The following is a 13093-nucleotide window of genomic DNA, read 5'->3' as shown; positions in this document are numbered from 1 at the left end:
TGTGTGTGTATAAAATACATAATCAACTTTTTCCTTGTATTTCTTATTGAATTGTAAGTCCAGATGCCGATTAGACAGTGCTGTTAATTGTCTCTTTGTTTTGCTCAAGATTTTTATTGAAGGATGGTCAGCTGTGGCTCTGTGCCCCTCAGGCGAAGCAAATATGGAAGTGTTTAGCTGAAAATGCTGTTTATCTTTGTGATCGCGAAGCCTGTTTTAAATGGTATTCCAAACTAATGGGGGATGAACCAGACTTAGACCCTGACATTAATAAGGACTTCTTTGAAAATAATGTGCTTCAGCTGGATCCTTCCCTATTAACAGAAAATGGAATGAAATGTTTTGAACGTTTCTTCAAAGCTGTGAACTGTCGAGAAGGAAAGCTAGTAGCAAAGAGACGAGCCTATATGATGGATGATCTGGAATTAATAGGATTAGACTACCTTTGGAGGGTAAGTTGATTGGAGGAAACGTCTGAAAGATTACCAGTTGAAGGCTTTTTCAGTCTTGTTTTCTTTAATGTATATTTTCAAGAATGTGTAATTTATTAGTTACAGACTTAAATTACAGAAAACTTATTTTTCAAATTAAATACCTGGGCATTGCCTTCTGTATTTCTAGCAGGTAAGTAAATCAGTGGCTTTGCAGGCTGCTCAATGAACTTGAGGGTTTGTGTATGCACATGAGATGAAAAACTTGCCTATGCTGTTTAGGAAGAAGGACCATACCTGGTGAATTTTCTGTAGGTCTCTCTTTCTCCCTCTGTAATCCACAATTCACTTCATTTTGTGTGCTTCATTGTTCCTTCTAATATGGTAACCTGGTGTGATTCCAGACTAGTCTGAGTGATGACTGGTTTGATTCTCTCTTGTATCCACAACCTTTTACCTAAAGATGCTTATAGCTTTTCAATAGAAGCATTGTAATTTTTGTGTAAAAGCTTTCTGAAACTTGCCAAATCTAGGAGTGAAAAATGGAAATTTGGTGCTTAGTTGTTTTCAGTCTTTGTAATGTTGAAGAGCTGCATAGCACCCACAGTGGCATGTGGTATGATTATCGTGGCTGTGTTTCAAATAACGTGCTGTTCATAAAGCAAGAGGCTTCAATAATTTTGACTGTGTGGCTTGTTGAACATTTAGGTTTTGTAATCATCATAATCATCATTATAACAGTGGAAACCAAAGTAGATAAAGAATTTCTTACAAGTAAATTTGTGCACAGTGCTTGTGCACATAATGTATATATAATGCTAGACATAATGATAGCATATATTAGTTGTGGAAATCAACTTACTTGGCTCTGCCCTACTGTTTGGCAGCATGAGAACTCATGGCACTTTAGAACAATATCCTGCAGAGGCCCCCTGTAGGGTCTGTTTTCAGTATCTGTTCTGACCTGATGAATAGTAATGAAAACTTAAATTATCAGGTAAAAAGAACAATTCAGGTCCCTACATCCCAACCACCCAGCCCTAGCCATATAAGATACTTTAAAACTCTGGTGTTTTATTCATCTCTAATGTAATTTGTTTAAGCATCTCAAGAACTTCTGTTTTATAATGCTGTTCTTATTATTGTAGTTTAAATGCCCAGGTATCCTAAAGGAACGCTAACAGAGTTTGCAAATCTAGCTCATTTAAATTGAGCCAAATGTATGTTACTTGAAGACAGACTTGAATGCTATTATTTTAACAAGTTGTTTTATTCTCTGAAACAAGTGAAAATGAAAGTGCGTGAACATGAATATTTAAAGTCTACTTTCATTCTGTTTATAGAAACATCTGCTTTTGTTCTGAACTCTGTTAAAAATTTCTTAATTTTGACTCTTACACAGTTACTCATAATTTGTATTGGTTGTATATAACTAAGAATTTTAGCCATATGTAAGTCTTATAAGTTAGACTACTGTTGTGTGAAGATGCTTGTATGTCGTCATTTTGCTTTTAAATTTTATACCAGAAAGTTGTATCATGTTCTAATACTTGTTGGTTGGTTGGTTTTTTTACTATGCTAGGTTGTGATTCAGGGAAACGATGACATTGCAAATAGAGCAATTGATCTTCTTAAAGAGATCTATACTAACCTTGGTCCACGGTTACAAGTTAATCAGGTAAGATTATAATATGCATTATAATATGATAGGAAAAAAAAAAAGTAGTAAAATTCAGTGCAGTATTTTTATACTTGAAAGTTTGAAATCACAGAATAGTTTCCATGTTTTAAAAAGTATACTCAGGAGTCCAGCTGTCAGGTTCTGGTCAGATACAGAATTAAGAGCACCAACATGTTTGTTAGCTAGATATGTTGAGTGTTGTCACTAGCTAGTCTAATATTTTTATGTTTTGTCCCTTTCAAGGGATCACAGTGTCCCACATAATTGTCAAGCTGAACTCTAACAAATCAGATATTTCCTCCCTCTATTAGTATTTGCTGGGAGAGATTTTAGTGGATAGAGAGAAGAGATAATAAGTTTCTGAAAGGTCAGGGGAGGTACAGTGTTGGGATTTCATGAGTTTGTGGGGGAATATTGTCTAGACAGTCTCCAGTTGGTAACCTGCTAGTTGTATTTCTTAAAAATCTCATTATTTGTCCTCAAAAAAAAAAAAAAAAAAAAAAAAAAAACCCAACTACTTATATAGTTTTCAGTGCTGCCAGTCTCATAGATTGATTGAATACAGCTGCTGTAGGTGGTGCGCTTACAGCCATGCGAGCTGTATTTGCTGTAGTGGCTAAAAACTTGGTAGGCATGTATAGATCTGTCCATCTGCCAGTGATTACATCAGACATTTCTAGGAAATGTTGGTTTTACTTAGTGTACATGCAAGTACTGTGCTTCAGTGTGCTGATAACTCTTCTGCTCCTGAATTGTTGCCAAGAAAAGTGAATACTGAATTGGGTTTACTGCCATGACTATGATGTAATGTAGTCTGCAGTAGAAATGCTTTTCTCACACCTGGAAATTTTTTGCAGGTCTTCTTTAATGATACAACAGGTTGCGTGTCAGTCTAGGGCAGATGCAAGTTGATGCTGTGTTAGGAATCAAGCAGAAGGAAAGGAGTCCAATTTAGTTATTTCTCTGTGCAGATTTCCACTTTTTCTATTGAAGGGCAGATTTGCACTCTACACTAAGAGCTACCAATGACCTGTGCAAGATTTTGAAGTGCATATGAAGTTAAGAGTTCATCATCAATGGGAGCTTATTCTAACACGGAATAAAACAACTTTATAGAGTTACTTACCTGCTTTTTTACTTATGATTTAATTATCCAGGTTTTTTAGCATTTCTTGTAATTATGACAATTTTGATGTCATTAGGTAGTGATTCATGAAGACTTCATTCAATCCTGTTTTGATCGTCTCAAAGCCTCCTATGATACATTATGTGTGTTGGATGGAGATAAAGATAGTATTAATTGTGCAAGACAAGAAGCAATAAGAATGGTGAGGGTGTTGACTGTTTTAAGAGAATACATAAACGAATGTGACAGTGATTACCATGAAGAAAGAACTATTCTACCTATGTCAAGGTACGTGTGAAAATGGACTGTTATTTGTTTTCTCTTAACTAAAATATTATGAACATCTTTGTGACTTTATGTTCTAAAGTGTTTCTGTTCATGTGGTGTACTTACAGAATTTCAAAATTCTGTTATCTTTGTACTAAATTCTGATCTGTAGTTTAAAAAAGAGTTCTTGAAGGATGATGCAAATATAGGCATTCTGCTATGCATTAAGGGAATAGGGGACTTCAGAATAATGTGGTTTCTAGTGTTTTGTTCTGTAACTGGCACGGTATATACCTTGTGGCTCAATTGTTTACAATGTATTTATTTTTCAAATAGTTAACACAAAAGCAGTACCTTTATTTAAGTTAGCAGTACCTTTCTTTAAGTTCTTAAGAAACCTCATTGTTTTCATAGTCTTTTCATACAAAAAATACGTTGTGAACATGTATCTTACACTTCCACAGTTGTTTAGAGATGCTGATTTTGCTTTGCAAGCTTAAATTTAGAGACACTAAATGAAATATTCCCATTAAATGGGGGAGAGCAGAATGGCACTTGCAAAGTATATACATTTTCTGTATATTTTCACTCTTCTGTTTGTAAAGTAAGTCCTTGAGTAAAAAAACTGAAATCGAGGGAAGTGATTTAATCTGATGCTGTGTAGATATTTTCACAAACAATTCATTTCATTGGACAGTAAAGCAGCATAGAGGATGCTTCATTGTTCCACTGTTAGTATATGCTGCATGTGGGAAGAAATTCTCAAAAAATCTTAAGAAATACACTAAGATTGCCCTAGATTTATCATGTGGTTAATGTAATTCTAGTAATGGTGAGGGTTTGCTGTCCCCCTTCTTACTTTGAATACATTTGTTGACAAGAAAATTAAGAGATCCCGCTTCTTCCTGCTGTTACAGAAATTGTATTTATCCTACAGCATTTTTGTTGTATGCATTGATTAGATAAGATCCGTGTACTGTTGTTTATTGCAGATGCATCTTGTCTATATGGGCTGCTAATGTGATTAGACTCATTTTTTCATAGGCCTTGCTAGCAAGAAGCTCTTAGGAGAAATTTTTGCCTTTTTTTTTTTTGTTTGCATGGGATTAGTTTGGAGTTATCTGTACACACACTTAATAGCAGATACCCTATCATACTAACTGTGGTCACTAGTATTGTGAAAATATTTATTCCTTTTTTGACCTTTGCTATTTTAAAGCATGGTGTTTTTATAAGCAGACTTCTAATATAGAACTTTTAAAAGCTTTTGACAGAAGGCATATTAAGACTTGGTGACCTGATGGCTTTTTTTCATCTTGGTCTTTTTAAATCTCTTAAGCTTGCACAATTACTGATGCCTTCACAAAATTATCTGGAGTATACCATCGTATGTACAGATTTGCTGTCATAATATCTGAAGCACAAAATGCAGAAGGAAAAAATTAACTTACTTTATGAGGTCAAAAGAACTTTATCTGGTTTGTTTATTTTTAGAGCTTTCCGTGGAAAACATATCACACTGGTAGTTCGTTTTCCAAACCAAGGCCGACAGGTGGAAGATTTGGATATTTGGTCTCACACAAATGACACAATTGGCCAAGTGCGGCGTTGTATTCTCAATCGTATTAAAGCCAACAGTGCGCACACGAAAGTAGAACTGTTCATTGGTGGTGAGCTGGTGGATCCTGCAGATGATAGGAAATTAATAGGACAATTGAATCTCAAAGATAAAACGGTAAGTGTTGCAAGTTGATATTTATGCAAGTTAAGATGTTGCTTGCCTTTTCTAAATACTTAAAAAGTACCGTGGACGGAATCATTTATTCTTGTGAAGTAGTTCTGTTCGTTCTTGTAACACGCCATTAGCGTTATATTAGATGATTATTTAATAAAGAATTCCCATTTCTGCATAGCATTAAAACTCTGATTATGTTTTGCAGCTAATTACAGCTAAGCTTACACAGATAAATTCTAATATGCCCTCAAGTCCCGATAGTTCTTCTGACTCTTCAACTGGTTCTCCGGGCAACCACGGCAATCACTACAGCGATGGTCCAAACCCAGAAGTTGAAAGCTGTTTGCCCGGAGTGGTAAGCATACACTGAAGTGATGGTTTTAAAATGTTTTTTCTTCTCAACTTGTCTTTAACTAATGATTTTTATGTGTTGTGTTTTTATTTGTTTTTTAATTTATTTATTTGCTTGTTTTAAGATCATGTCACTGCATCCTCGATACATTTCTTTTCTTTGGCAAGTTGCAGACTTGGGCAGTAGCCTAAATATGCCACCTCTTAGAGATGGAGCACGTGTTCTTATGAAGCTCATGCCACCAGGTAAAAATTAATTTCTTCCTTTACTTCATTGACTTCATTTCTTGCCTGTTACATAAAAATTATGGTTGAAATATTTTATATTTTCTACTAATTTATTGGTTTTTTTAATTCATTACTTTTATGCTAATTGGGGTTGTAGGTGTATGTCCCAGAGTGTAGTGAAAAGGGAGAGAAGCATTGTATGTTTGTATGTACTGATTTAGCTTGATCACTTCTAGTGACAGAAATAAACATTGCACGACCTTTCATAGTCTGATCTTGTCTGTCATTCACGGTTTTTGCAACTTTTCTGGCATAGTGAATTTTTTTCATATTACTAATTGTGAACAGTACTGACTTGTTCTGAAGTAGCTACATTACAAGATGTTTATAAGTTTTCTTTGTATTGCAGATAACACTACAGTTGAGAAACTAAGAGCTATTTGTTTAGATCACGCAAAACTTGGAGAAAGCAGCCTTAGTCCATCCCTTGACTCTCTATTTTTTGGTCCCTCTGCCTCACAAGTGCTATATCTAACAGAGGTTTGTGATACTTTGCTGTTCTTTAAAAATAAAGATCTTCAACTCTTTTTTTTTTTTTTTTTTTTACTATCTTTTCAGTAACACTGTGAAAGCCTGGAGTAAACTGGTGTACAGTCATTGCCATCAAAGCTTAAGATGTATTCCAGCATAGTCTGTGTTTAACCATTTACATTCAAACAGGTGTATCTCTGTTAATTAACTCTCTCTTGTTCTACAGGTAGTTTATGCCTTGTTAATGCCTGCCAGTGCACCTCTGGGAGAAGATGCCAGCGACTTCCAGTACAACTTCTTAAAAAGTGGTGGTTTGCCTCTTGTATTGAGTATGCTGACTCGAAATAACTTCCTGCCAAACGCAGATATGGAAACTCGAAGGGGTGCCTACCTTAATGCTCTAAAAATAGCCAAGTTATTGCTAACAGCAATTGGATATGGCCATGTTCGAGCTGTGGCAGAAGCTTGTCAACCAGTTGTGGAAGGCACAAGTACAATTTCACCGGTAATATAAATCTTCCTTGATGCAAATATCAATGCCTTGTATATCTATGCTTCATTGGCAGTCTCTTTGAATAATGTGTATACAAAAAACTTTCAACACTTTCGGATAATGTTGTCTCACAAATCTTAAAGAGAGACAAGGCCCTGTTTCTTTCAATCTGTGAAAAGTCAGGCATGAGATTGACTGGCCTTTTATATGCTTCAGCAGTTTGTATGATTCCCAGTACAGGCATCTTCCACTTTTCAAATATGTCTATACCATTAACATAAACTCAGATTCTTTTGGGCTGTTAAAGTGTGTTGGAAAGTTAAGTGATTATAGGAGAAAGGTATCCTACAGTAAGGCATCTTAGAATTGGAAAGGGCAAGTGACATAAGTGACATATCACCTCAATGATACATTTAAAGCAGTAGAATTTGTGCATGTTCAGGATGGTCCATAAATTTTTCTATATCTGAACAAATATGTTGTAAGCCAAGATTTTATTTCTGCACTCTTAGAATATGCCTTTGGCAAAGACCTCAAAGCTTTAGAGCAGTTTATACCAGAATATTTAGCAAGTTTCTTCTTTGAAGCAGAGAATTAATTTCCCCTTATATCTGGAAAAATAAATACCTATTCCAGTTATGTGCGTCTGTTGGAGGATATCAGATTCATTCATTCTCAAAGAAATCAAGTCTTGATGACTGTTAAGAGGTTAAGAAGTTTTTATGTCTCATGAGAATGTACTAGAGACATCTTGAAGAAGCTTGTTTGCCATTCTAGTCTTCATCTACTAAAATGAATAAAATTTACTGCCTTTTTTCAGTGTGGAGCACAGCATCGGTTTAGTGTCTTAAAACACATTTATACTGACCACTTATGTGATTGAAACCTTTGTCTGTGACAGCTGACATTCACTATATAGAGCTACAAACATCTAACTGTATTATTAACTGATTTGCTGTAAAAAGCAGTTCTCGCAGCTTTTCACCATTATCCTCTTTGAAGGGCTTGGATCTTGATGCTCCTAACTGCTGCAGAACCAGTAAGCTTACTCCTTGAGATGGAGGTGGGATTTGTAAATATTTATGACCTATCGTATCTAAATCAGAAGTAGCATAGCTTAACTTTCTGCTTTGACTTTCCAGCAGTACTCAAGAGAGTGAGGAAACAAAGACTATCTACAGTCATCTTGTTATCAGTTTGCTGCTATCACTAGGGCCTGTTAAAGGCAATTGCAGTATTTTCATTCTTCTACTGAAAGTTGTTGAATCAATAAGGTAGTTAAATATAGTATTCTGGTACATAAATCCATGAATTGCCCCATGTTACACACAATCCTTTTATAGCCTACTTCTGACAGCTCATTGTCAACTCTGTTACTGTCTTCAGTGGGAGTTCTGTGATTTTGTTCCCTGAGTCAAGTACTTTAGTGAAGCTGACACAGCAAAGGAAATGACCAGTGCCAAGGGGTTACAGAACAGCTTTGTAGTATGTCTTCTGAGCAGCATTTGAGAGAGGTTTTTTGGATGAGTTGTACTAAAAAATGGATAAACCCTTTTGTACGAAAAATGTTAGCTTCTATCCACAGCAGTCTTTTCAAACAAATTTGCATTAAAAAAGAATTCTTTCAGGTTTGAATGGTCAAGACTGTAGAGTCAGACTAAGCTTCATGCTCAAACCAATACTGAAGGAATAAAAGCTTTTCTTGCTGCTCTTTGTCCTGTGACAATATGGTAAAAAAGAGGACAGCAAGTTAAGAGCATTGTTGAATTCTTTTTTAACTCAAATGCTTAAAATGGTACTTAATTATAGTGAACTGTGTTCAGCGTAGATGCTATTAGATAATCTGAAGGGAGATCCATTTCTTAACAAACCTTTCCATACATCAACAGAAAGAGAAGGAGGTATTGTAATTGATAGTGTTCAGTTAATTTGAAATAATCTGACCAGTGACAAACCCCTGAATAGAAATAGTTTCAAGTCCTCCTAAGTACGGTGATTTTACACCATAGCATATGTACAGTGAATCTTGGTATGTGATGGTTTCCATTCAAAACTGTTTTTTTCTTTGTCTATAATTTCTGTATTTATCCATGATCATACCTACTACTAATAAATTATGTTAAGTAAGTTTATATTTTCATATCATTTTGCTTTCTTTTTTTTCCGTGTAAGAAATAAGAAATCCTTTCTTACAGATAAACCAGGCTACACATGACCAGGCAGTGGTGCTACAAAATGCCCTACAAAACATTCCTAATCCAACTTCAGAATGCATGCTAAGAAATGTAGCAATACGTCTTGCACAGCAAATATCTGATGAGGTTAGTGAATTCCTTCATGTATATTTCCTCTGCCTTCTCCCCCCATCAGTTTTTTAATGCTTAAATTTACAACTTTGTAATAAATAGATTTTCCTCCTGCAATGCCATAAAAACTTAAAAGTACCATTTGCATGGTTAATAAGCTGTAAACTGTTTAAAAGTACGTTCCATGTGAAATTATGAAATACAGTCTAATGGCATGAAGAGGCTTAAGTGAGATAGGTTCTGCACAAGTTTTTTAATGGATTGTGAATATTATTGCACTTGCAACAGAACTTCAGGAACACATTGCAGTGGTTTTAAATAAGTTAATTATGTTGCAGGTATTTTGCTTGTTTCCAAGAGCTTTTTTGTGATATCTTCTTCTTGTTTTTATCTTTTTACACTTTCGTTTCTAAGTAATTTACTTCTCTTGAGGAGAAACAGAAAATGGGGAAATTTTAAATATGAATTGAAATGCTGGAAGATAAGTGTGAAATCTCTACCGGTGTATCTTTAAATGCTGAAAATCCTTTAATGATGCAAGTGAGAAATTTGATTGTTTGCTGAGTAATGTTAAGCAATGTCCTTTAAAAATAGAGCATCTGTATGATACTATATGATATCACCAATCCCATTTGGAGTTGGGTTATATTAGTGAATACATCTGTAAACTTTGCTGAATTGAGTAGAAGCTAAAATCAGATCTGCAACAACTGTTTTCAAGATAAATTGAGAAGCTTCTGTTTCCAATATGGAAACAGCAAATATTGTTTTTCAGTATGGTATAGAATCTCTGCAAAGCTATCTTCAGAACACTTATAAGACACCTAAATAAAAGCAATCTTAAATGACCATCTTTATGCTGAAAAGCATACGGCAACTCTTGTGAAGAAAGAATACTGTCTAAAATACACTGTACTAGACTGTCTGAGACATCTGTCTTCCATTAGTGGTGGTTTTACATCCATAGTTTATTTTATGTGTAAAAATCAGCCAATTGAACTCCAGTTTCATTCCACAGAAGTCTCCTTTGAGGTGAAGTATGGATAAGGCACATCAGAGCAAACAAACACTGCATGTCTTTTACATGTGGATACACAATATTACTGTTGACATTAACAGCTAATGTTCTGAAATTATTGGAACTGGTATAGATCTAGATTTCATATATGTTCTGTTTTTGTGGTCAGAGACTTCCCTCTTGATCTCACAATTAAAAATGAAAAATAAACATTAGCATTGTTGCTGTATCTGCCAGACAGCACAGAAAAAAAATCTTTCACTGTTTAACAAAAAAAAAAAAAAAAAAAGTTTTGGCTTGTGATTTTAAAACTGCAATGAGATTAAATCAGAAAACGTGTTTGTTTTTTTTTTTTTTTTTTCTGTGACAATTTTTCTTTGTGATGCTACTATGGTAAGATTGCTTTGCTTGTGACAAGGATGAAATAGCATACAACTTCTAGCAACTCCTAATGTGTAGTAGCAAGAATGCATGTTCAAGTCTCTTGATAAGATTGGCTTATTCATTAAGCTTTTAGAGTTTCATTTTATTATTAAATAAGACTGTTAGACAGCTCTCGGTTTCAAATTTTACTTTTCTATCTGTTATTAAAGATTGTTAAATGTTTTGACAATTTGAGTTTGAATATAGACTCAAGCGATGCAAACTGTATGTAATGACAGTAATACTTAGGCAGAAATTGTTTGTGTCATGATTAATGTACATCAATAGAAACTACTGTATATGAACTCAGACTATGTCTAAAGGACTGAAGAGTGATTCTGCATCCATAAGATATGTAAATTGCATTCTTGCTCATTTAAAATCCTGTGTAACTTGAAAACTTGAAAAAGGGAATCCCTTTATGTATTAATCAGGTACTTGATAAGCTTTAGTTTGTCTAGCTATTAGCTAGAATAGGGAGTAATAAGTCAGGGGGCGAACTGTCAAATAACTTATATTTGTTATGTTACTTTCTATGATGTATGCTTTCTAGGTGCGTGCTTGTTTTTGTTTCAACTCAAGGAATTTTTAGCATTTAAGTATAAGTAAAAGATAGAACGTTTGTTTCCGTCATCCCTGAAGTAGCCAATGGCTTGTTCTCAAAATTTAAACTTCATTTGGTGGTTGTAATGTTATGATTTAAGATTCTGTGATACATATAAAGTACATGCTTATTTTTTAATCTGTCTTCCCTTACTCCCCTTCCAGGCTTCAAAATATATACCTGATATCTGTGTTATTAGGGCAGTGCAAAAAATTGTCTGGGCGTCTGGTTGTGGGTCAGTTCAACTTGTGTTCAGTTCTAATGAGGAAATCAGTAAAATCTATGAAAAGGTAAGAATTTCTTTCTTATGACTATTCCTTCATATTCCTTCATTTAGAAAAAGAGTAGGGCCAGCCAGTTCAGGTTTAGGAGTATTATGAGGTTTGAGGTAGTTGTCTTGATTATGTATTTTGGAGGCTAGTATTGTGTGTCAGGTGTCCTGCAACTCTTTAATTTCCTATTCTGAATTCCTTTTCTCTGTAACTATTGCATTGTAGCTTGAATCTAGTGTCGATTTTAAAAAAATGCATCTGTTCTGTAAGCCGCTATAACTTGTTTCCAGCAAACTTAGATTCCACACCTAAAAAAGAAGTAAGCGCTTCTTGCAATGCTCATTTCTCCTAGTCTTCAGATTTAAAGATCTGTTCTACAGAAGTTGATTTAAAACATACACAGTCTGCAACAAGAAATAAGAGCTAACCCTTTTCATGGTTTCACACATTGGGTGTACTTCACTATGATACCACGCAGCATTTAACAAATGGTTATAGTTAAGTGAAACAGTAAACTCTTGTCTTGACTGCAATTCATATTTTTTGTTGCTGGTCTCTAAACTTGTCTTAAAACATTAAATTTATTACTCATTAATACTTTCCTGAAAGTAAAAGTGAAAGCAATGTATAGATAGATTTTTATTCTGGATATATTATTAGCTCTTGTCTTTAAATGTTCTGTTATTTACTTGAGCAAAATGGAATATCTTTCCATTTACGTAGGGGATATGATAGCATCTGCTCCTATGGCTGCTAGAATGACTTCATGAAACAAGTTATTTTCCTTTCCCCACTCCTTTTGCTTTTGAGCTGATAACTTGCATTTAAATGCATACAAAGATGTGCTCTTACATCTGTACGTTTGATGTAAGTACTAAGAGTAGAAGTGTAGAAGAGAAAATACACCTGCCCAGAACTAAATAAAATTATGCGCGCGTTTCTCCATTTCTTAACGTGCTGACTAATGTAACTTATTTTGGTTGAGTTGAGAGCATGCCCTGTGTTGTGGGCTTAACCATGGTACTGTTTATTTCCTATTTGGGTCAGTGATCAGGTTGCTCAAGGGTAATGCAGGAGGATTTTGTCTTTTATTGCAGCTTAAAAATACTGTTAAGCCATGACTGTTTCTCCTTCACTGACCAGAATTGTTCTGGCATTTACCTCTGTTGTTGATAACATATAAAGCATTCTTCTGCTGCCAGATATGCCTTATTTACTGCATTTATGATTTTAGGATTAAGTAAAGACACATTATACAAGCAGTATTTTTCATTTGATTTCAGTATCTTGCTTTGTTTCTGACATTTTTCTGGGTGAGAATTTTACAGTTGAATTCTGTAAAAATATTTTGAAGTGATTGTAGTCTTAAAATACATGAAATTTAAACTGCATAGATCTCAAGAACAGCTTTTCAGTATTTCATAATAACACTGTTAATGGTTATTCTTCAGAGCTGTTTGTTTTTATTTGTTTGTTACTCTTATATGGACATTTTTAATAAATGACAGCTGCATTTGGTTTATATTAAGGAAAAAGGAAATAAAAGTCAAAGGGAAAAACTGGTTAAAAGAAGTAATAGGAACTGAGAATATGATACAATTAAATAACATTGGTAGAAAAACTTATC

The 13093-nt window shown here is 34.5% G+C and overlaps 1 protein-coding gene across 3 annotated transcripts in view; it reads left to right on the top strand.

The window, feature by feature from the left end:
- USP9X (ubiquitin specific peptidase 9 X-linked) overlaps positions 1 to 13093 on the top strand; it is a 98362-nt gene that overhangs the window by 54517 nt on the left and 30752 nt on the right. For all 3 annotated transcript variants that reach the window (XM_085209735.1, XM_085209740.1, XM_085209724.1), the window contains exons 16-25: positions 110 to 452; positions 2014 to 2109; positions 3315 to 3526; positions 5000 to 5240; positions 5446 to 5595; positions 5717 to 5837; positions 6229 to 6359; positions 6577 to 6855; positions 9039 to 9164; positions 11359 to 11484. In XM_085209735.1, the coding sequence (XP_085065861.1) occupies positions 110 to 452; positions 2014 to 2109; positions 3315 to 3526; positions 5000 to 5240; positions 5446 to 5595; positions 5717 to 5837; positions 6229 to 6359; positions 6577 to 6855; positions 9039 to 9164; positions 11359 to 11484 (1825 nt within the window). The remainder of the gene's footprint in view (positions 1 to 109; positions 453 to 2013; positions 2110 to 3314; positions 3527 to 4999; positions 5241 to 5445; positions 5596 to 5716; positions 5838 to 6228; positions 6360 to 6576; positions 6856 to 9038; positions 9165 to 11358; positions 11485 to 13093) is intronic.

The sequence above is a fragment of the Meleagris gallopavo genome, chromosome 1 (genome assembly GCF_905368555.1).
Source record: "Meleagris gallopavo chromosome 1, MGAL_WU_HG_1.1, whole genome shotgun sequence".
Lineage (NCBI taxonomy): Eukaryota > Metazoa > Chordata > Aves > Galliformes > Phasianidae > Meleagris > Meleagris gallopavo.
This window is presented reverse-complemented; position numbering and strand designations above follow the sequence as displayed.